The 24,188-nt window shown below is 37.9% G+C and overlaps 1 protein-coding gene across 1 annotated transcript in view; it reads left to right on the forward strand.

The window, feature by feature from the left end:
* Positions 1–5,912: 5,912 nt before the first annotated feature.
* FAM241A (family with sequence similarity 241 member A) overlaps positions 5,913–24,188 on the forward strand; it is a 36,512-nt gene continuing 18,236 nt past the window's right edge. The window contains exon 1 of the mRNA XM_057546473.1: positions 5,913–6,232. Coding sequence (XP_057402456.1) covers positions 6,077–6,232 — 156 coding nt within the window. The 5' untranslated portion in view covers positions 5,913–6,076. The remainder of the gene's footprint in view (positions 6,233–24,188) is intronic.

Here is a 24,188-nt window from a genome sequence, read left to right on the forward strand (position 1 = left end):
GAAATGCATTTGATTTACTTAGTAAAGGTCATATTCTCCACTCCTGGATCCAGGAATAGAGTCATCTTCACTGAAATCACAGACAGAGTGGGAGAGAGTTGAATCGATAAAAAAAGCTGGGGTACTGTTAACATAAGAAGTAGGTACAGATAATAAATGGCAAAATCTACAAATTCTACATCTATCCATAAATAACAGCTGAAAGAATAAAGGCTAAGAGAAGACAAAAACTGCCTTTTAAAAAACATTCAAAAGACTGTCTTGAGGGAAAAAAAAAGATTAATCAGTTCTCTTATATTCAGGAAAGAATTAGGAGCAGTAGGCAGAGGAGACAAGGATACAGATTCAACTCAGCAGATGTTAAGAACTTTCTAACAACTAGAGATATCCAATAATTGAACAGGTGGCATCATGAAGTAATGAGTTTCCCGTAGTTGGAAGCCTTCAAACAGAAGGAGGGTGACCGCCTGTCAGGAACGTTATAGAAGGGATCCTTATACTGGTGGGAGGTTGTTCTAAAATGCCTCTTAGATTCCTTCCAACTTAAGATTCTAAATTATTGAGAACAGCATGAATAAAAGATCCAAACCCATTCAACAACTAAATTATTCAACAAAAGGTAACAGAACTTTCAGCTATGAAGTTGAGGCAACCAGACTTTGCGTGCCAGCCATCCAATTTTACAAAGAAAACAGAAACAGATCTTTAAAAATGATTATTTTTAAATTACAACATTAAAATTAATTTTACTAGGAAACACACAACCCAGAAAACATTTTAAAAATTTCTCTTCCAAATTTGATCTATATGTTCACATAATTTCACTTCTGTCAGACTTATTCCCTAAGTTGAACAGAATTAAGTTCCGTATTACACTTTTTATCTTCTCAGCTCCTGAGATACAGGCTAAGTGGCTCTGCTACTATCAGGCTGCACTTTTCCACTTAACATCATATTAAATGTGTTTATCACATTGATATAAAATCTTTATCATTACTATTTTAAGGCCTTATACATTTAATTGTGTTGGAATTCCATAGTTTACTCAGACATGTCCCTACTGGAGAGCATTTAGGCTTCTTTCAACTTTTCACTATAGTTTTGCCTTGAACACGGAACAGTTTTGTTTGTTTTTTTTAACCCCTTTTGAATTTTTTTCTAGGTCTGCAGTTAGTAGGCCAAAGAGTATGAATATTTTTATGGTTCTGAATATGTACCGCCAAAAGAATGCCATCAGTTTGCAGTGCTACTAGCAGTAATTGAGTTTAACCATTTCCCTAAGGCTTGTCCACATTAGGTTTTATTCAACACTTTAAAAATTGCTAACATATATTAAGTAGTACTTTATAATTGTTTACTTTTCCATTTTTTTCTCTACTAGTGAGTTAGAATAGCCTTCTCAACTCTTTTTTTTTTTTTTAGTGAAAACACAACTCTTAATCTACATTCCTACTGTAAGGAGAGAACTCAGTAGTACATGTGGATGCAAAGTCACACCAGAAAAAAGAGAATAAAACAGTTAAGGTAAACAGATTAGGCCCAAGATGAAGTCACTCATGCTAAACACCACATCGACAAACCAAAACTTAACTAAATTTCGAGCCTCAGAGAAGGAAGGCCTAGGTCAACTGATCAGCCCTTGCCTGCCCAGCACAAGTTACCTCACCAGGCCCCAAGACTTCCTTTGCTCCATATAAGGGAATAACCCTGCATTAACCAATCAGCAAATGTCCAATATAACTTTCCTGTTCCTGCTCACTTTGGCCTATAAAACCCTGTTAAGTTGTACACTTCTTTGGACCTCCTTTCTATCTGCTAGATTGGATGCTGCCTGATTCATGAATGGCTGAATAAAACCAATAAGATCTTTAAAATTTATTCAGTTGAATTTTGTTCTTTAACAAAAGAGAGAATAGAAATTAATTCCAAGAAGAAGGGTAAATTTTTCCTTCTCCCAATCAGAATGGACTCTCTGGGATGGACAGAGAACATAGAGAAAGCATTGGTTCACCATGTTTCTGATATAGCTTCCTTAAAATAAAGGAACGATAAAGGAAGTGAGTGTTCTCCAATAAGTTCCTTTTCCTTTAAATTCACATGTTGTCCAGAAACCATAGTTTTTCCTGGGATTTTAGTTAAGATTTCAAACATCTCAAAAATTATTCCCCATACTGAAGGCTCTGCTAAACAGGAACGAAACAGATTTTTTTAAAAAATGAGAGGCAAAAATTAAAGCACAGGAAGCATATAATAACATCATAGTATGTCAAAAATTAAACTGAAAAATGAAGTTTGGTGCAGTTTCTACAAATAACTGCATTTGTTTCTAATATTATATTACTAAATGAGTACAGATCACTCTGATTTGTTCATTTTTCTCTCTGGAAAGTTGTACACATAAGAGTGGAAGAACATTAAAAATAAGATATTAAAGGTGTGAAAGTGAGAGAGTTCCCACAGCAACTGCACAAGACACCTTTGCACTACACAGGCCACTCCTGAGAAATGAATCTGTTTTTTGCCACTTATTAATTCCTGGGAAAACACAAGGTAAATACACTAATAAAATCACAACTAAACTACATACAATTTGAGACCAACACGTTATAGCTGCCTAGGTAATAACAATCTTATATTTCCCATGGGAAACGGGCAGTAATAGCTTTATATATTTATTATTCATAGTATGCAACAGAGGGAAAACAGTCCTCCCCTCTCATAAGACACACTTGAAAGTATGTTATCTGTGATGTAACCTGAATAATGTCTTTTGTATAAAATGCTACTACTGGGTTTGTTTTTTTTTTTTTTAATAAATTATTTATTTATTTATTTATTTTTGGCTGTGTTGGGTCTTCGTTTCTGTGCGAGGGCTTCCTCTAGTTGCGGCAAGCGGGGGCCACTCTTCATCGCAGTGCGCGGGCCTCTGCTCTCACTATTGCGGCCTCTCTTGTTGCGGAGCACAGGCTCCAGATGTGCAGGCTCAGTAGTTGTGGCTCACGGACCCAGTTGCTCCGCAGCATGTGGGATCTTCCCAGACCAGGGCTCGAACCCGTGTCCCCTGCATTGGCAGGCGGATTCTCAACCACTGCGCCACCAGGGAAGCCCACTCCTGGGTTTTTTAAAAAGAGGTGATTCTCTTAATCTTCAGGAAAGACTAAAGTCTCTATAAACAAATGAATAACAGTTCAAAGAGGAAACCCAAGCACTAAATAAAAGATAGATACTAAGAAAATGAAGAGGTTCTGACATCAGTCCTAGGCAGGAATCAGAGGATTCTGGCCACCTTTTGGTGAAAGTTCTTGGCTTTTGCCAGGAAAAGCAGAATAGAACTCAAAAGAAAATTAAATGGAAGCTACATGAGAGGAGGGACCTAGACCTGGGCCTAATGCCTAGAGGTGTTCAATAAATATCTGCTAAATAACTGAATGAATACACTTCTCAAAGAATCGAGAAGCCTGACTTTCCAAAAGGCCAGACAGTATGTTCTAAAGCACTTAAGTAAGACTTGTCCCCTAAGTTGAACAAAGCTAAATTCTGTATTATTCTTTTTTTCCTGGCCAGATATATATATGCTATGCCTTCTGAGTCCTCAAGTATAGAAGGAGTTTCTGTTCACTCTGTAACCTGATTGAAGAGTGCATAGCCACTTGATTTATCAAGTTATCAGCTACAAGCCAAAAGAGGGTGAACTTCAAAATGTGCCTTAAGCTCCACAGAGTTGGCAGTAAAAAGCTGATATTCTCTGTGCCACATACATAATCCTAAAGTTTTGTTTTAAATATATATATAAGGTCATTTTTTATAAGAAACACTACTAAGAGCCAAAGCAAAATTTCAAGAATGAAAATGTCATTAGAGGAAAGCAATGAGGTCCAACAGGGAATGCTTTTGGGTTCCCATGGTGACATTTGTTTCTGATTATATATATATATAATATTAAATACTTTCCTCTGGGGTTTTAAAGGCTTTTAAGAAAGGAAATAAACCAAATTCATTTCTAATTTGTGATAGCCAAAGGCATATTTTCTAGCTTCTACAGTCCTGATTACCAAAACCAGGAAACAGGTCTTTAAAATAAGTCTTTACATTCCCTCCTATTTTAATTCCCTCTGGGCCTAGAGACTTTTTAATAGAACATCTCAAATAACTCAGTCTTCTCCATACCTAGGCATATTTACTTTCCATTGAAAGATAGCCTGATACTTTATCTATACAATAGTCTATTATCTTCTGAAAATACAGATACGAGATATACAAAATTTGATACCTTATTTAAGTGCCCTCAACTTCCCTTTAGCAAAATGGGTAGGGTAGTCTGATGTGTGTTTTTCAACACCACTAAGCAGTTAACTCAGTTCTGGCACTACCTATCTGGAGATAAGTTCACAGATCTTACAGGCCAGGGACTCAGTTCCGCAAGACTGCTCTCTCCCCCCACCCCCCCACCTCCCCTCGCTCCAACTCCACCCACCACACACACGTCAGCTGCCAATTGCAACTCCGGGCTGTTACCTGTTCTTCTACCAGCCACCTATATATTGAAGGTTCCCACGATCCCCTCTTTGGGTTCCACTAATTTGCTTAGAGCAGCTCACAGAACTCAGAGAAACGTTTACTTACTTTTAGGAGTTTATTATAAAGGATATTACAAAGAATACAAGGGCACAGTCAGATGAAAAGGTACATAGAGCGAGGTATGCGGGAAGGGGCGCAGAGCTTCCATGCCCTTTCTAAGCTGCCACTCTCCCCCCATCTCCACGTGTTCACCAACCCGGAAGTTCTCTAAACCCCTATCCTTTGGGTTTCTATGGAGTCTTCATTACAAAGGCATGATTGACTAAACTACTGACCACTGCTGATCAATTCAACCTCCAGTCCCGCTCCCCTCCCGGGAGATCAGAGGGGGCACTGAAAGTTCCAATCCTCTAATCACAAGGCTGGTTCTTCTGACAACCAGGGCCCACCCTTAAGTTACCTAGGGGCTATCAAAAAGTTGCCTCATTAACATAACAAAGGACATCTTTATCCCTTTCACCACTTAGGAAACTCCAAGGTTTTAGGAGCTCTGCGCCAGGAATGGGGACAAAGGCAAAATATATATATATTTCTTATTATAAATTGCGATACCACAGGTAGCATGAAAAAGAATTATAAACTAGATGTCTCCCTTACCACACACTGAGTGACATATTCTTACCCATTTATAGAAATATACACAAAGGCAGATACACCACCAAGTGCTCCCAAGGCTCCAACAACCAACACACACCAGGGAAGCACTCAACAGAGAGAGACCTTCAGACCTTCAGAGAGACACAGAGAGCAGGCAAAAGGAACAAAATAGATGGAGAATGTGTATTACTTGCAAAGGATGGACAGCTACTCAGGACAGGCAGCCAGCATCACACCCAGGCACACTGCAGGTGCCAGGCAAGCACAGAGGGGCCCCGCTGGAGGGTGGAACTCTGTGTCTGCGCGTGTTTCCCTCTCTCACACACCTACCAACACACGCTCTCCTCTCCCCCTCACAAACGCATACACCGCGTCTTTCACAGTCTCTCTCAACACAGTGCCTATCAGGCTCTCACACACACGAGCTCTCACACACGCAGTCTCACGCACATACAATCTCTTATACACAATCTCTCACAGTCTTTACGTACGTAGTCTCTCATACATTCCCTCTCTCATAGTCTCTCTCACACACAGCCTCTCTCTCACACACAGTCTGTAATGTACATAGTCTCACACACACTCATAGTCTCTCACAAACGCGTGCGCGCGAACACACACACGCGCGCGCGCCCGCCCCGTTGGCCCCGCCTCTGCCCTGGCCCCTCCCTCCCCCGGGTGGGCTCCGCCCCGGCGGCCGAGGGCGGGGCGAGCCGGTGACAGGAGGGGCCGGGCCGGGCTGGTACTTGTGGCGCCCAGACCGCCGGGGCGCGCTCCGTAGGCTCCTGTCAGCAGCGAGCGCGGCCGATCCCAGGGCGGCCCTCGGGCGGCGATCGCTGCCTCCGGCTTCGCGGCTTGGCCCCTCCGGCGGCCGTCCCGGGCGGCGGGAGTTGGCGGCGGGATGTGCTCGGCCGGAGAGCTGCTTGGCGGCGGCGGCGGCGGAGAGCGCGACGAGGACGGGGACGCGCTGGCGGAGCGGGCGGCGGCGGGGACCGAGCCGGAGCCCGGGGCGAGCCCGCGGCGGCGCGACCGGCGGCCGCAGGAGGAGCAAGAGCAGGTGAGCCAGGAGGGGCGGCGCGGTCCGGCCGGTTTCCTGAGCCCCACGCGACGGCGGAGGGAAGTGGCCCGGCGGGCGGGCGGCGCCCGGGCTGTGCTCGGCATGGGGCGCTGGTCGCTGCGGCGTTCTGGGAAGCGGCCCCGGAGAGCGGTTGGACGGAGCCCTCGGGGCCGGGCCGCGGGGTCCCGTGTGTGCGCTGCCAAGTGCCGGCCCGGAGTCGCGTGCCTGGCGGGGTCAGCGCCGCCCTTACCCACCCGTCGGGCAGAGGCTTCTCAGGCCGGAGCCCGGGGGTCTGTGGAAGTGCTCTCCATAATGGTCACTTATCTAAAAGCCTTACATGTAAACATTCTTCAACTTCGAGTTCATACCCCGGTGCTGTGTTTCAGGGGCCAGCGGCTCCCCTCACGACTTCCATCTTGTCATTTCTGAACTCACACCTAGCGCCTCTGTAAGGTGTGGGTGTATTTCTCTAGACATGCAATCAGTACCTGAAGACGTGTAGGAGCGAGTATTACAATAGGTGTCTTGACAGGGACTCTCCGAGAGCAAGTTTTTCACATGAACCCAAAGGGGATCTAAACTTCATTTAAAAACTGAAAAAGGTGAGTAATAATTCAGTTAAAAAAATAATGCCTAAAGCAGAAAGAAAAAAAACTGAAAAAGCAAGAAAATTGCTTTCAGTTGGTACCAAAGGGGAAAAAAGTATGAGTCCAGCCATAATAAGGGAAAAGAGAAGTTGGGTAGTTTTTGAAACTTTTTTGAAAGAATTTGCTTTCACTAAGTTAAGTATGTGATAATAGGCATTATAACACATCATTTATCTTCAAGATTATGCAAGAAGTTTAATAAAAGAAATTGAATTATATGTGGGATGAATTTTCACCAGCAAATACAGTAATTAGACCTTCGAAAATACCCGAGATAAGCTAGCCTTCAGAATCACATTAAAGACCAAGAATTAAAATGATTATTTGCCTTTATTACCGTGTATACTGTTGAGATCAGTTGATACCTGTCTCCTCTCATTATCCTTCTGCATCTGTTCTTTTTGTCACATTTCACAAACTCCAACATCATCACTAAATGCATTAATAGATAAAGTATAAGTTCTAGTGTCTCAGCATTGTTTAGAAAACAGAAATAATTGTGTGGCACGCACAAAATATGCCTTAGCATTAGGTTTGCTCCCCATGTGGAAGTGTAATTTTTCATTCTTTTGACAATGTAAGAGATGGTGACTGAAGCAAATAATTGGTAGCTAGGAGATCTTCCTGACTGCTTTCCTGGTAGTTTTCCCCCATTAACTGTACCATGACTCAGTAGCTAAAGGACTGTTTCCTCTTACTTTAGTTGTTCAACTGGAAAAGTGAAGAAAACAGCAACAGGAACTCCCTGGGGGGGAGTGGGGGGGGCGGATGTATTTGAGCTGAAGGTCCCAAAGCAATTTTCAAGTGGTTTTAAGGGAGCATGTAAAATCATTTAAGCTTCTGTGGATTTTTCATCATCAGTAGCTCTGGTCTTAACAAAATTGCTTATGGTACAACAAAAAGGGATGAAACGAAAAAAGAATGAAACATATAGCCTAGAAAACAGATATACTTTGCATACCTGCTTCTTTCATTGCATGTCATGTAAATTTATTTTCCTGTACTCCTTTGAAAATGTTATCATTTATTTTTATCACATGATTTATTTATGTACTCTAAGTCCACATACACAATACTTGAAAATTACACCTGAGATATGCGTTTCCTCCTATATCAGAACCAAAGAAGAACTTCTTATAAAGAAGTCAAAAATAAACAAAAAATTGATCCAACTCACTGGTGTAAAAAGCAAGCTTTTGTGATAAATCATTTCTTGGTAATAAGTGTAGCTTTTTTGTCAAGTCCTGAAAATGAAATTTAAAATTTGTATGCACTGCCTTGCAATGATGGCAGAGATATAAAGATATTTGAGGGAGAGGTGAATGAAATTAACAACTATAAAACATAGTCTAAGGATTTGTTTTATTTTGTTTTTCTTTAGGCAGATGGTGTGTGTTTGTTTTGTTGTTTTAAGGACACATGGACTCCAAATTACAAACGGAGTATTTTTGAAAACTTGGTTTGTAAACTTGTTGTTTAGAACTTAAAGTGAAATTTTCCATAGAAACAATGATATAAACAGAAACAGAACCAAAACTAATTAGCTGGAAATGAGACAGAGGCCATCTCCCTGCTGTCCTTTCTGCTTAGCACACTCACTTAAGGTTCCAGAATCTGAGTAGCGTCATGGATGTTAAGAGAGAATTGGTAGTAGTGGCAGCGGCAGCAGTAATAGCAGAGGCTCCTTTATATCTGGATCAGGGTTACAGGTGGTGTGCTCTTGAATGCAACAGCTCCAGAAGGCACCTGACTTTTGCTTCTCCAGCTCTTTCAAAGATTTTTGTCAGCCCCTAATTTGCTGTATTAAATCCCTTTCTATTTCTAGTTCCTTCACAGTTTGCCCTTACCTGATCATTTGTTGAAGGAGCTTTCTTCCTTTGGCTATTCCCCAGCCTAAAGTCTCCTCTACATACATCCTTACCTTCACTGATTTTTCTTTCTATTCCTGTCTGAAAGACTCATGCCCTTCCCTCTACCTGGAAGCCTCTTGCATCAGCTTTGACTTTACAAAACATATCTTTGGCTCATTGTTATTATGATACCAGATCAAAATGGTATTTATTTCATGTAATACCAAAATACCAGTATTTATATAGGTGTTTTCTTAATAACTAAGATATTATAAGCATCATTTTTTTTTTTTTTTTTTTTTTTTTTTTACTATTTATCCTTAAGTACTACTCCATCTGAGAGAAAACTAAGGTTCCTCTGTCTTTCTGGCCTAAACCTTTCTAGGTACATGATTGACAAGGCAGCCTCTATCCTAGGAAAGGAGGACTTGAAAGACTGGACCAGGTTCCCTAGATGAAGGAACTGTCAAGTCTGAAGTAGCAGTTTGGCCTCTAAGAAAGATAAGCCAGGGAGAGAGGCAAAACGCCCAAGGAACTGAAGGGACAGGGCACAGCTGTCCTACATGTGTGTTGGTAATTGTGTGCATGGGAGATGATCCAAGTATGTTCATGACTGTGAATGCCAGGTCCCTTTAGGTAAGAGAGTCTCTGCCCTGCTGCATACCTGGAAGGTTAAATATCTCCAGTCCTTTTATTACATTTATGTATGTATGTGGCATTTTACAACCTGAATAACCTAAGATGGCCCTGCCTTAGGTGGGATAGAAAGGTCCCACCATCCTTGGATTGACTTTAGAATCATTATTTTTAGCTTTAAGGTCTTTCTTTATGATTATAAAAGTAATGTGTACTTCGGAAAATGTAGAACTATAAAACAATCTAAACAAGAAAACAAAAGCATTTGAAATCTCACTGAGTAATATTGTGCTATAAAATATGAAACATTTGATGTTACTACATTCATATATCTCTCTGTATGTGTGTATATGCGTATATACACACATATTTTTAAACATGTTTTAATGTAATATTTGGATTTGGTATCTTGTTTTTATCTACTTAGCATGTTGTGTCATTTTCCCATGTTATCAAAAATTCTTTGTAAAAATTATTTTTAGGGCTGCCTAATAATCATTCCCCTAATACTACATATTTAAGTTGCTTCAAACTTTCTTTTATAGATAATGCTGTAATGAAAATCTTTGCTTATAAAGTTCTACCTTTTTCTCACTGTTCCACCTTGGAATAAATTCCTAGAACTGGAAGAACTAGGTCAATAAGTCAAACTCTTTGAATCCTCTTGAAACATCCTAAAAAATTGCATTCAGAAAAGCTTGCACCATTGTACTCTTCTGGCATTAGTATGTAAGAGTACCAATTGGAAACCATCCATTCCAGCAACAAACAGTATAATTTATAGATTAATCTTTGCCAACTTAATAGGCAAAAATTATCTTACTGTCGTAAGATACTGCTGGAGAGGTTTACTAAACCATTCATATATTTATTGAGCATTTGTATTTCTTTTTAATTGTGTTCTTTGACCATTTTTTCTTTTGGCATTATTATAAGATATTAAACTCATATTTCACATTGATTATAATTATTTTCCCTGCTTGCTGTTTACTTTATAATTTTGTTTATGATGTTTTTGACTTAGAAATGCTTTAAATTTTTATTAGCCAAAGGAATTTTTTTGTTAATTTCATACACACACATCTCACACCCTCATACATGCACACACACACACCCCACACATACATACATATATCTATTATATTTGTTTAGAACATTCTTTCTAATCCTACACTTAAAGTATCCACCAATATTTTCTTATGTGTGTGTTTATAGTTTTTTTTTTTTTTTTACTCTATATATTTAATCTCTTTAGAATGACTTTATGTATTGTGTGAGGTATGGAGCTGATCTTTTTTTTTTTAGCCTAATCATTGAATAATCCACTTTCTCCCTGGCTTTGCAATCCTTTATAGTAGTTATAAATACTGAAGTCTATATTAAGCTTTTACATTTCTATTGGCATTGTGAAAGGGATTTCTTTTTCCACATCATGTTTTTGCTGCTGGTTTCTAGCTATGGTTTTTATTTAGTTAGTTTTAAACTAGCTACCTTTCTGAATTCTTTTGTTAATTCTAATACTAATATATACTAGTATCTCTTAGACTTGATTCTTTTGCATCTTCTAGGTATATAATCATCCACTCTATAGATAAGGTTGATTTTGCTTCCTTTCAGATGGTAATGCTTCATTTCTATTTCTTGCCTTTTGCAATGCTGGAACTTTCAGATAAATGCTGGCTTATAGATATTTAAGTAAATAAATGAAGGAACCTGTATAATGGCATTTATCAAGGAATGTTCCATGAGATCATCTGTAAAAAAAAAAAAAAAATGGTACCAGAGGGAAGCCTTATACCTCCTTTTTGGTCTATCATCAAAGATATGATTAGCAGTACATATTCTAGATCCAGAATACCTAGGTTTGTATCCTAACTCTGCCACTTACTAACTGTAACTTTGGGCAAGTTAATTAACCTCTTTGGCCTTCAGTTTCTTCATCTGTATAAAGGAAATAATAGTTGTATCAACCCCATAGAACTGTTATATGTATGTATGTACTATATGTAAAGTGTTAGAGCAGTACTTAGCATATAATAACCGTGTAAGGGTTAGCTTTTGGACCTAATTTTCAACTAGAACCTAAGTGAAAAGATATCTGAGAAATGTTATTTTTAAGTTTTCCAGACTCTGCAGTTAGAAAGCCACCCTAGGAGGAAGGTGGAATAGAACAGTGCTCCTCAGTTTTAATGTGTAGACAAATCATCTCTTGTTAAATGCAGGTTGTGATTTTGTTGTTCTGGGGTGAGGCCCAAGATTTTGCATCTCTGACAGGCTCCTAAAGTGATGCTGATGCTTTGCCCATGGACCACACTTTGAGTGGCAAGGGAATAATAAGCAAACCAATCCACAGTATTCAACAAACTTGCCCTTCGACATAGTATCAGTAATAGATATATATACATAAGGAAGTTATTTTACTATTTCCCTGGAAGGGTATATTAGAACTCTTGGTAAAGTGTAAGAAGCCAACAAGCCTTGCTTCTCCAGGCCAAGTGATTTGCCCTAGGTCTTAACAATTAACTAGTACTAGAGCACACCAGAACCCAGGTCTCCAAACTCCAAAGCCGGCTTTGTTTTTGTTTCAGAAATGCAAAGAGCCCTCCCTCACCTATGATGGGAGGACAGTCTGATAAATCTGCTGCTCCCCCTTAGATTGTGTAGTTCAAAAATAGATATTTGTTTATACCCACTTCCTTTCACATCTTTGAAAAGCAGTTTGCAAGCAATACTGTAGCAAGTGCTTTGAGTTTAGATGAACTCAGCCCTAAACTTAATCTAATTTTTTTCCAATGGGCATCTAGTCACTAACTCAGGGAATAATTTTGTATATGGTAGATATCTTTTGTCCATTTTTTATCATTATTTCAAGAATGGAACTTCTAAATCAGTGGTTCTTAACTGGGGGCAGTTTTGCTCACGGGGGACATTTGGCAGTGTCTGGAGACATTTTTGAATGTTAAGACTAAGGGGGTACAGTACCGTTGGCATCTAATAGGAAGAGTCCAGGGTTACTGCTAAACATCCTATAATGTGCAGAACAGTCGCCTACAGCAAAGCATTGCCTGACCCAAAATGTCACTAGTGCTGATGTTGAGAAACTCTGCTCAAAATGTATTAGGATTACAGTGATTTGAGTTGTCAAGAATAATTACTCTGTTGATAGATATTCCAATGGATAGGTAATAATTGTTTATTTTTTTGACACCTACATTCCAAACAGGTAGTCTCCCTACGGATCTTTTCTTGCATCTCTTCTTCCAGCAACTCCTTATATGCAACTTTCTCTATTTTGCTTTCCCTCTTTGTTGGAGAACAGAGGGAACAAAAAGTGCCCACCAAACTGAGAAGTTATCTTGAGACTGAAACACAAGGCAGGCAGCTCCATATAATCCATGGATCAGTATATTACAGGGTAACTTGCTCACAGGGTGGGATCAGGCGGATGCTCTGTAAGCGTTTGCAGCTGCACTCCACACTGCCAAGGGGCCACTGAGACAATTTTATAGTTAACATAGGGTATAGGGGTATGTGCTTTGAAACAGGAAATGCATTCCTAAGTCAATATTTATAAATGGGTAACTAGTATTATGGACCAGCAGTCCCCAACTGTTTTGGCACCAGGGACCGGTTTCATGGAAGACAGTTTTTCCGCGGAGGTTGGGGGGGATGGTTCAGGCGGTAATGCGAGCGATGGGGAGTGGCCGATGAAGCTTCACCCGCTCACCCACGGCTCACCTCCTGCTGTGCGGCCCGGTTCCTAACAGGCCTCGGACCGGGGGTTGGGGACCCCTGTTGCGGACACAGGGAATAAGTCAGCAAAGGTTTTCATCACTGTTTGAGGATTACAGAGCCAAGAGGCCAACCTGGTCCCAATGATTATTAAGCAATATCTATTAGCTACAAAGCCCTTGACAACAGAGATGTGATTTACCTCACAGTACTGTCCCGGGTGGGATCAGTGGAAGGACAAGAGGAACTGTACGGGCCCAGGATGGCATCACTTATGCTAACAGCCATATACTCTCATATTCTTTTTCTGCCCCTCTGTCCTACTACCCATCGTTTTTTCATCTCTCCCTACTGTGTCTCACTCTCCCATTGTCTGTTACTCTTCCCCACCTCCCATCTCAGCCACTTTCTCTTTTTTTCCATACGTCTTCTCCACCCCACTGCCTCCTCCTTCTGTAGAAGCTGAGCATTATGGAGCAATGAAAAAGGTTTTGGGTAATGACAGTTCTAAGTTTGAGCCTTGTCATCCTAATAACTTAATCCCTCAGAGACTCAGTTTCCTCATTGTAATGGGTATAATGCTATCCACTTAAAGTTCTTATGAGGGTTCAGTAACATTCTGTGTATGAAATACCTAGCATATAGTAGGTGAATATTAGCTCCCTATTTTGCCCTGATCTTCTCTCCCATCTTTTTTTCTGGTTCCCTTTTTCTTCTTCTTCTTAACTAACCACATCATAGAACTGTATTTTTAGTACATGTAATTTTCAGATTTATAGAATAAATATTATTTATTGAACAAAATATTAAGATTTCCTAATCTAAAAATCAGATGTGTTTCATATTTCTTTAAAAAAAATTAAACCACCAACTAAATTATTAATATGTTGCTTTTTGTATAGATTGCCAGTTGATTTTTTTTTTCTGTTGTGGATCATTGATCTTGATGAGAAAAATACCCACCTTCCTCTGTACAAGTTATTCTCAATTTACTATTCAAGAGAAGTGGTAAAGCAAGGTTAAAGGGTAAAACTTAAAGTAGTACCATGACTTTAACCTTGCCCTAAGAGACCTAAGTAGAGACTGTATCTTTCCCAGGCCTTCTTTAAGCCCCAGCCACACTAGCTTTGGCTCCCGTCGCCGTCTTCTCTGGAGTCATAGTCTTGTCTTGCAGTAACAGCCACATATCTTCAAAGAACCTTAAGCGTCTCCACTAGTCATGTTTTGGTTCATTAAGTGTGTGCTGTGTTCATGTGCGTGTGTGTGTGTGTAAGGCAATTAATAAGATAATCAAAGAGTAGTTTCATCCGAGCAGAGAAACTGCATTTCTAATTAACTTAATGCAGAAGTTACTTTCTATCTGCTGATCTAATTTTTCCCGTATCCAGTGTTTTGGGTTTTTTTTTTCCATTTAACATCATTGTCAGCTGCGCCTTATCTTGGCTAAGGAAGAGGAAAGGGTTGGCTTTATTTGCTGTTGCTGTTTTCTTATAGCAACAACTTGATCTTATCAGATTTCTGATCAAAGAGAAAGCATGGTGCAAATATTTTGAAATTTACGGGAAATGAAGGATAAACTAATTATTAATACTTAATATCTAAACAATATCTATTAATACTTAATATCTAATATCTCTTAATACTTAATACCTAAATTTTTTTTAACAGTGTTAAGAAAATTAAATTTCCATTTGTGGTTTTTACTATATTCCATTTGATATAATTTTTTCTAACATCTGTGAAATTTTTTTTATTCCCTCTTCCAATTAATCCAATTAATTTGTCTTTTATCCTCTTGATCAAAATTTTACTGGGATGTATGCAGACCATCTACAGAGGCAGGGAATTTAAGTTTGATTTCCCATGGCTGGCAAATTTCATCAGTTTGATTGAATTCAGAATTCCTTATTCCATGGTTTTCAGAGGTAATAAAATATAACAGAAGCTATTGTCACGGTCACAAATTGAGAATTAAGAAGGAAAGTCATTTTTAAGGAAAAATGTTTGGTTTTAGCTACTTTAAATAAACAAGCGATTGCACCTGTGGTAGTAGCCAGCATACAAGGTACTCAATAATGTCACCAGAAACTTCATTTCTTTAAAAAAAAAAAAGATTTTAGAGAAAGTACAAAATGTAGAAATTTTTAATTTGCAGCTTGAATTAATCATATTCTTCACTTCATGGCCTATTATTATCTATCATTAGTTCATGCACATCATTAAATTTTAATTAATTTAATTAATTTATTTTTTCATTGTAGAACCATTCTCTTCTACTACAATAGGCAACTTTTAATATTTTTGGTAGGTATGCCTGAAGGTGGTTTCATTTGTCTACGTTTGTAACTATGATTTAAAATATTGAATTCTATTGGTTAAAATGAAAATGAATACAAATTTTAGTATTTCTCCATTTATAATCATTTCAAAGACTTATTCAAGAACTAGCTGATATTCTCATTGATTTGTATCCATCCCCCGAAAGCTTTTTCCTTTATTGGTTATATGTAGTTTAGTGGAAGATAAGTGTAAATAAATGTTATAACCTTGCATTTAATTAAAAAATGACAAAGAAGTTATAAATACAATACCTAGTAAAATTTTATATTTAACACATTATTTTTGTACATTTTGTAGGAAATAAAAACTGCAACTACATTTAGTATCCAATGAGGAGGAAAACATGTCCAGCCTCACTAGAAATAAAAGAAATTCAAATTAAAACTATTAGGAATAATGTTTCACCTATCAAGTTGATAAAGATTAAAAAGATGAATGGTGTGGGTTTAAAGAAACAGTGTATGAAATAAGAATACACTAAAGTTAGAAGTAAAATTGATTCAGTCTTTCTGGAGGGAAATCTGGTTTCAAACCTCATGGGTAGAGACTGCTGTTGCCCCTCACTCTAAAGGTGTAAAAACTGCAGCACAGGGATGTTAAGTAACATATTGAAAGTATCACAGCTAGTAAGTTGCTGAGTTAAGATTCAAACCCATGCTTGAAGCCTGAGTTCTTAACAACCAAGCTAGTGTTGGTCCATGAAATCAATTCAGTGGATTGTGAACAGGATAGGATAGGACAGAAATGGTTAGAATGCATCACACATGGTATGAATGTCATTTCGTAGAAATTTATATGTACTGGGTCAGGAAATAAAATATTTATCTTATTGTGGATCACAATCAAGATCACTGCACTAGCCCAGCCAGCTCAATTCTATCTCAAGGCCTCTGCCTAGATTCTTTTCCCCAAATCTTCCCTTGGCAGATCATATCATCGGCTTAACTATAACCTTTCTGAGATCTCAGCTCAGCTCTGATATATAGAAAGAACCTCCAGTCTATCCCCTCTTCCTCTCTTCCATTACTCTTTTATTTTCCTCATGGCTCTCACACTATTTGACAGTATTTTATTTATTTGTTTGCTAACATGTTTATTCTCTGCCACTTCCCACTCTCTCCTTCACAGGCTCACACTAAAACATCATCCCTATGAGAGCAGAGACTGCATAAGGCAAAATGCTTCAGACAATTATTTTGGCATCTCTGAGGTAGTACAGAGTCTATAAAAATTTCAGTCTAAAATGACACTGCTGGTAAAAACTCAACTGATGTTTTTGCTGAAGCAATGTGGTTTCCCAGGGGAAACTTTCCTAACAAAATTTAGTTTTGAAGAGAGAGAGGACTTTGTGTGTAACAGGAACATACTCTATTGTCAGACTCAACAGAAAAGAAACGAGTGGTGTTAGTTTGTGCATTGAGCTAAAGGTCCCTGTAAAACATTTGTAAGAATTTAGGCAAGGATTGTGTTCCTTGATGTGATGTATTTAAAAACTACCACGATATCAAGAAGGTGAAAGGCTGACAAACAGAATCTTGGAATACTAACTGGCATTAACTTATGTAATTGGTAAAACCTTGCAATTTTGTTTTTAATTTTTCTTGAACTAAACATAGGAAAGACAGTAAATGAAACCCAAAGCTAACATAGATTTAAATTCAGATCAGCCATTTCAATAATGGCAAAATGTTAAAGGATAATTTTCAAAAAGAGGTAAAATTATAGTGCTCATTAAATATAAAATGAACACATGTTAAGGAGTTTATTTAACTCGTCATTAAAGAGGGAACCAGGCAAATGTTACAACTGCTTCAAAGGAGAAATCAGTCAGAAATGTATGTGGAGAAAAGGTATGTTGAAATGAATTTACAAATGGCCACGAGACTGGCTTTTTCCATAGGCAGGGAGGAAAGACAATTGAACCTCTACTGGAGCAGAATTTGTTTGCTTGTCTATAGATATGAATTATTTTGCATTGCTATTGGTTATCTGTAATTTACAGACTTGTAAAATATCTCAAAAGCCATAAAGACCAAACAGTAGTATTCTAAACAATGCAGTTTTCCATGGAGACACCCATAATTTTTTTTTTGCTTATTCTTAATTTTCTTATAGTAATAAAGAAAAAAAGTAATTTCTAAAATTTGCTACACAGAGTAGTTTAATTTGTGGATAATGAGGGTACTTGATCTCTCCCTTTACCATGTCTCATGCTGCTAGAAAAGATTAATTCTATTCTAGTCTTCTTCCATGGTAGTACATGTATACATACATGTATACATACATTCAATGTACATGTGGAAATGTATGATTTGTATGCATGTGAAAAGCAAGGATTGATTTATATTTGAAGTTCTTTCTGTTGAGTTATAACTAAAATTAACCTGATAGTCAGATAACTACTAAAAACAAATCTTGATAGGAACAAGATGGCTGCTCCAAGGATTCCATATCCATGTCTAGTTTTTATTCAGCACACAAATCCCAACTGCTTGTTCCTAGCATCCTAGCATACTTTCTCCACATGTTGAATGGTTATTGGTTTCACAGACAACTTTGTCTACTAAGGAGTTTCATGGGAGTTTAGAAGCACATTTGGTTTAAGCTTTTAAATTTAAAGGAGGGCAAGAATGAAGTGATTTCTTCATAGAGAATTAACTAGTTAGTTATAACCATTTTTGATATCAATAAAAATACTCAGCGTAAAACACTTGAGAATAAATATATGAAGAAAAAATTAAATACTAAACTTCTTTCTTTATTATTCAGTATGTAAAGTTTATTTAACAGTAATATCATAAAAATGGTATAATGATTGTGCCATTTCTGGATGATAGTATTTTCCCTTTGGAGTTTAAATGACTAAGTATTTGGAAATCAGTCTTTGAGCACCCTATGTTAGGCTACTAATTTAAGACTTAAGTTGTGCTAACAACCCGGCCATATACTAAAGATATTTTCCTTATCCATTTGTGTCATATAGAACATCAATTGCTTTAACAACTGATAACACATTGTATTATGGATGGTTTTCTGTATTTACTATTTGTATTCATTATTTGTTATTATTTGTTATTTGTTCCTTATTTTCTTGGTAGCTTTTTTTTTTTTTTTTTTTCTGGCTGTGTTGGGTCTTCGTTTCTGTGCGAGGGCTTTCTCTAGTTGTGGCAAGCGGGGGCCACTCTTCATCACGGTGTGCGGGCCTCTCACTATCGCGGCCTCTCTTGTTGTGAAGCACAGGCTCTAGACGCGCAGGCTCAGTAGTTGTGGCTCACGGGCCTAGTTGCTCCGCGGCATGTGGGATCTTCCCAGACCAGGGCTCGAACCCGTATCCCCTGCATTGGCAGGCGGATTCTCAACCACTGCGCCACCAGGGAAGCCCCTCTTGGTAGCTTTTAATTCATTCATTCAAAACATTTTTGAGCTCCTACTATTTCCTGGGCAGTGCTGTAGGCACCGGGACACAAAGAAACAAACAGAAACAGGCCAGATCTCTCCTCTCATTAATCTTGCATTGTAGTAGGGAGAGACTATGAATAAATAAACAAGTACATCAGTGGGTTATAAATGCTATGGAAAAAAAAAAATAAAGTAGGGAAGGTGTATGGGGAGTATGTGTATGGGGTAGGGGTGCTATTTTAAATAAGATGATCATGTAAGGGCTCACTAAGGCAAATATAAGCAGAGTCTTAAGGAAGTGAGAATTACTGGTTTGCCCCCTCCTTTTGATTTGACTCCATGGAGGGTAGAGCCAAATTTGAGGCTCAGTCTTAGTAATCATGGTAACATATCTTTCCCCAGTCTAGACTCTCAATTCTTTCTCATCCATCCCCCCTTCCAGTTTTCTATATTTTATTACTATTTTATTCATTTATTCCTACTATAAGCAAATTCAAATCCCTTGTGGAAAGATGAGAGGAAAAACCGAATTAATTATGGACTTAAATAAATTAACTAAAAACTTCATCTTTTAAAAAGTATATTTCTTAAGGAGTATTATATAATCACACCTTATAATGAATTTGTTTAAATATTTTGCTTTCTTCTTAATACCTGGTTTAGTTCCTTTGTACTAAGGGATTTAGAGGTCTGCAGTGCAGTTTATTGGAAAGAGCTCAGAATTTATAGTCAGAAGACTCCTGTGCTCAAATTCTGGCTGGTTGTCTGATTCTGGGGAAGTCACTTGACCTCTAGAGTCTAATAATACCCACCTTAATGGTATTTTTGTGAGGAGCCAATGCTTGGAGTATGTGTGTTTAATAAGTTTATTGAACAAATGACTAGTAAGCAAATGAAATGGGGAGAGGATTCCATTTAAAAAATGGTGGGGGGAGGGCTTCCCTGGTGGCATAGTGGTTAAGAATCCGCCTGCCAATGCAGGGGACACAGGTTCGAGCCCTGGCCTTGGAAGATCCCACATGCCGCGGAGCAACGAAGCCCGTGCACCACAACTACTGAGCCTGCGCTCTAGAGCCCACAAGCCACAACCACTGGGGCCTGCAAGCCACAACTACTGAAGCTCGCGCACCTAGAGCCAGTGTTCCGCAGTAAGAGAAGCCACCGCAATGAAGAGTAGCCCCCGCTCGCCGCAACCAGAGAAAGCCCGCGCACAGCAACGAAGACCCAACGCAGCCAAAAATAAAAATAAATAAAATAAATAAATTTATAAAAATTAAAAAATGGTGGGGGGAGAATCAAAACTACAGGAATTTTTTTCCTGAAGAAATTAAAAATATTTCACTAATAATTTTCTCTTGGCCAGGGTGTGATTTAAAAAGTGAGAGTCTTCAGCATATAAACTATGTAAGAATTAATAAAATCATTAGAGTACATGAAAGCTCCATGAAGAGAGACTGTAGAGTAAGAAGAGAAGAAGGCCTATAGGTAAGTCCCTGAGAAGTTCCAACACAGACTCAGAGGGAGATGAGCCTGCAAAAGTCGACCAAGCAAGACAAAGGTGGTAAAGACATCTAGAATGACTAGCAGGCTTCCTTGTACTTCTGGGTTGTGCCATTCCCTGAGGTAGGGGACGCGTGGAGGAAGACCAATTTTAAGGCAGATCATTATGAGTTTGATACAGGGCATGTTGAGTTTGAGGTCCTCTAAGACATCTGGCAAATGCTGAACATGCAATTGAGCATACAAGTCTAGGAATCTGAAAAATTGCCTGAGCTGAGAAAGATCAGAAGGAAACTATGAATCTTTTATAAAAGTATGGGTCATTTTAATTGTTAGGGGATTTGAATATGGCAATTTGAGTACATATCTTTCCTTATATATTAAGCAGCTTAATGGCAAGGAGTATAGGTTATTTGCTTTCTGTACCTCACAGCACTTGCCTTGTTCATGGTAGGCATCCTATTATTATTTATTGAATTGAACTAAATTGCCTAAAGGATTTATTTTGCAAGCAGACTATTCTGTGAGTCAAGGGCTGTGATTATCAGAGTTGGAGTTTAGTAATCAAAGATTATTGATACTCAGGGAGGACGTGACACACACTAAGAACCAGAGTGCGGTTTCCTGAAAGTAAGCAGCTGTCAGCCTGGCAAATCAGTCAGGTCTGTGCAGGCTTGCCACAAGTAGGGCACAACACATCTTGCATAAAATGCAGGTGTAAAACATGCTGAGACGAGAGGATCATAACTTCACAACATGACTACAGACTTCATTACAGTAGGCAGAAAACTTGTCATTTTCACTATATCACTATTCACCCAAAATTTAAATAACTAATATATTCCATTATAAAATAAGGTGGCTTTATATAGATATACTGTTTTTCAAAGAATTTCTTCCATAAGAAATTTTATAAATCCACATACTTTTATTTACAAAACTAGATTCCTACAGATTCTTTAATGTCATAAATAATGAGAAGCAATTAAAATTTTTCCCCACTTAGTCCAAATGGTTGATTGATAACTCAACAGGCATTTCATTTCATAAGAAGTGCACTGCAGTGGTTATTTCAGAACACAAAGAAAAATATCAGCCAAGTCACTGGATTGGACAAAAAGTGCAGTATATAAAACAAGAAGCTGTTATTGTACAGAACACAATAAACAACTCCCAAACATTGTTACGTGAGTGGCATTTTCATAGCTTTCTTAAAAATTGTCCCACTCATAAGTACTGTTAAATTTTCTTTGAGACAAAATCCCATTATGGATCTTAGTAAGAAATTAATGATAAAAAGCTAACTTTAAAGGCAACTTAATTCTAACAAGGATGGATCATATTTTTCCCTAGTTCTATTAGACATACCAGCCATATTTATCTTTAACTCTTCAAATATAATATGGAAAAGATATTTAATAGCATAAGCAAGTAGAATTTTCAAACTTTCATAAAGCTATATACTTCCTTTGCAAATCTAAAACTCCTATGATAAAATTTAATTTTAAAAGAGGGCATTCACAAAGTCACAAATGTTGATGATTCTTTCAATAGATACGGTCAAGCAACTGGAACAGCAGTGACAGACCCAGTGCTTTTAAGAATCAGTCCTCACCTACTTAATGCCTCAGATTCTGACAAGTGTCTTTGATTTTGTAATATCTTTGCCTTTCTTGGTTTTGTCTTAAAAGGAAGTGTGACTTGCCTAATGCACAAATGTTCCAGTTTCAATCAGGATCTCTGTTTTGCTTCTTTTGCTTTAGGAATGAAAGTATGTTACAGTATAAAATTCATTTTTGTATTTAGATGTATGGATGCAAGAATTTAGGATTATGAATCTTGGTTAACCTTAAAAACAAACAGCAACACCTCTAAGAAGGAGATGATAGAGTGGGAAAGATTTGGAACAATAAATATTTGGAATTGGATGGAGAGTTACCAAGAGGTGACTCTCTCCACTTAAGAGTATAGAAGTAGTACCAAGAACACTGAGACAACATGATTTTATAACGAGGCATCTGAGCACAATTTTTACCAACAACAACACTTAGCAGCCTAGAAGAAGCAGCAGGGAAATTGGAGGCTGCTGAAAGTCAGAAAGTACGGGAGAATATGTGGCTATGAATTCGTGGTTGAAATGGTAGACTGTGGGTTCTAAACTGCAAGGAGAAAATAAAGGGCTAAATCTATAACAAATCCAGAGGCTTTTAAATTTTATAACTACTTCTTTCTTAATATCTATTTTCACATATTTGTTTATCACAGTATGATACTGTCTCTTGATGTTTTGCAAATGTAAGACTCCTGCCCTTTTAAAAGAAAGCAACAAGATCTTCCTCAAAACAGGTCTTTCTTTTGAGAGGTCCAGTGGAATGGTGAGGTGGATTGAGAGAAACAAAATTACAGTATTTTGGAGGGGAAGACTTTCAGTCTAAAATCCCTCTGAAACTGACTCCCAGCTTGTTTCTATTGTTGTCCTTCATCCTTCATTTTTGTCTCTCCATAATTACATTCAATCAAAAATTACGTTATTTATAAAGGCAGCCTTTCTTTGATCATTGGAGCACATTCTACTATGTTAGAAGTTCATTGTTCATACTACGAAGGCAAGAAAATTTCAAAGGGAAAGAAAAGTTTATGTCCAAATAAAATGTATGTTTCTCTCTTAACTGGATGTAGTTAGAAAAATGAAACCAAAAATCTACTTCAATAGTGTTCTATGTGCTTAGTCTTTATGCCAGTTTATGTTGCTTTTCTTCTGGGGAGATGTGGTGGAATTAAGAATTCGATGTTGGTTTGGTTTTTAGTTTTAAAGAAAGAAAAATTTTAAATCCGGTCAAGCTGTATCACAATTAAGACCAGTTGCTATATTGTACAGTGAGTCAAATGTAACCATCACAAAACCATTTTTAAATGACATTATTTTTACTGAATATAAATTAATCAAGACAAGTGTAACTGTTTGAACTGCTGTTAGAAACTGATATATTAAAATAAATAGGAGGGACTTCCCTGGTGGCGCAGTGGTTAGGACTCCGTGCTCCCAATGCAGGGGCCCCGGGTTCAATCTTTGGCCAGGGAACTAGATTCCACATGCATGCCGCAACTAAGGAGCCTGCAAGCCCCAGCTAAGGAGCCCGCCTGCTGCAACTAAGACCCGGCGCAACCAAATAATAAATAAATAAATATTTTTTAAAATAAATAAATAAAATAAATAGAATGTGAGTGATTACAGAGTGATTTTATATTTATAAGAAAGCGTATAGTATAGGGTTTTAGAACATGGGTTTTAGGGCAGAATGCCTGAATATGTGTCTTCACTCCACCAGTTATTAGGTGATCTTGACTAAATTACATAATCCTTCTTCTTCAGTTTTCTTTATGTTTTGAAGGTCAAAGTACTTAAGACACTATCCAACACATAATAGATATTCAATAAGTATTAGGGCTTTTAAAATTAATAAATACATTGTAAAATTCATTAAAAACTTCATTTAAACATTATTTATTGTATTTAAGGCTTATATATCAGAGCATCTCCACAAAGAGCCAGCCTTTGCGATGAAGAGGAATAAAAAGCAAAAAATGAGTCTTTGCAGGTAACTAAATGCTGAAGTAAAGATGTTTTAACCACAGAATCAATTTGCAGTACATTAGTGCTATAAACCACTATTCTGTTATATAATAAGACAAAAGCAGTTAAACATGCCATATCATTTTTTAAAACATCATCTAAATATTTGAAAGCATTGCATTAACTTTTTTTGCCAGCTCTCCTGATTTAATTTTTTGACTATACTGACCCTTTTTGAACTAAATGCCAAGCATTTTGCAGCTCTTAAACACATCATA

This window comes from Balaenoptera acutorostrata, chromosome 5 (assembly GCF_949987535.1).
Source record: "Balaenoptera acutorostrata chromosome 5, mBalAcu1.1, whole genome shotgun sequence".
In the NCBI taxonomy this organism is placed as follows: Eukaryota; Metazoa; Chordata; class Mammalia; order Artiodactyla; family Balaenopteridae; genus Balaenoptera; species Balaenoptera acutorostrata.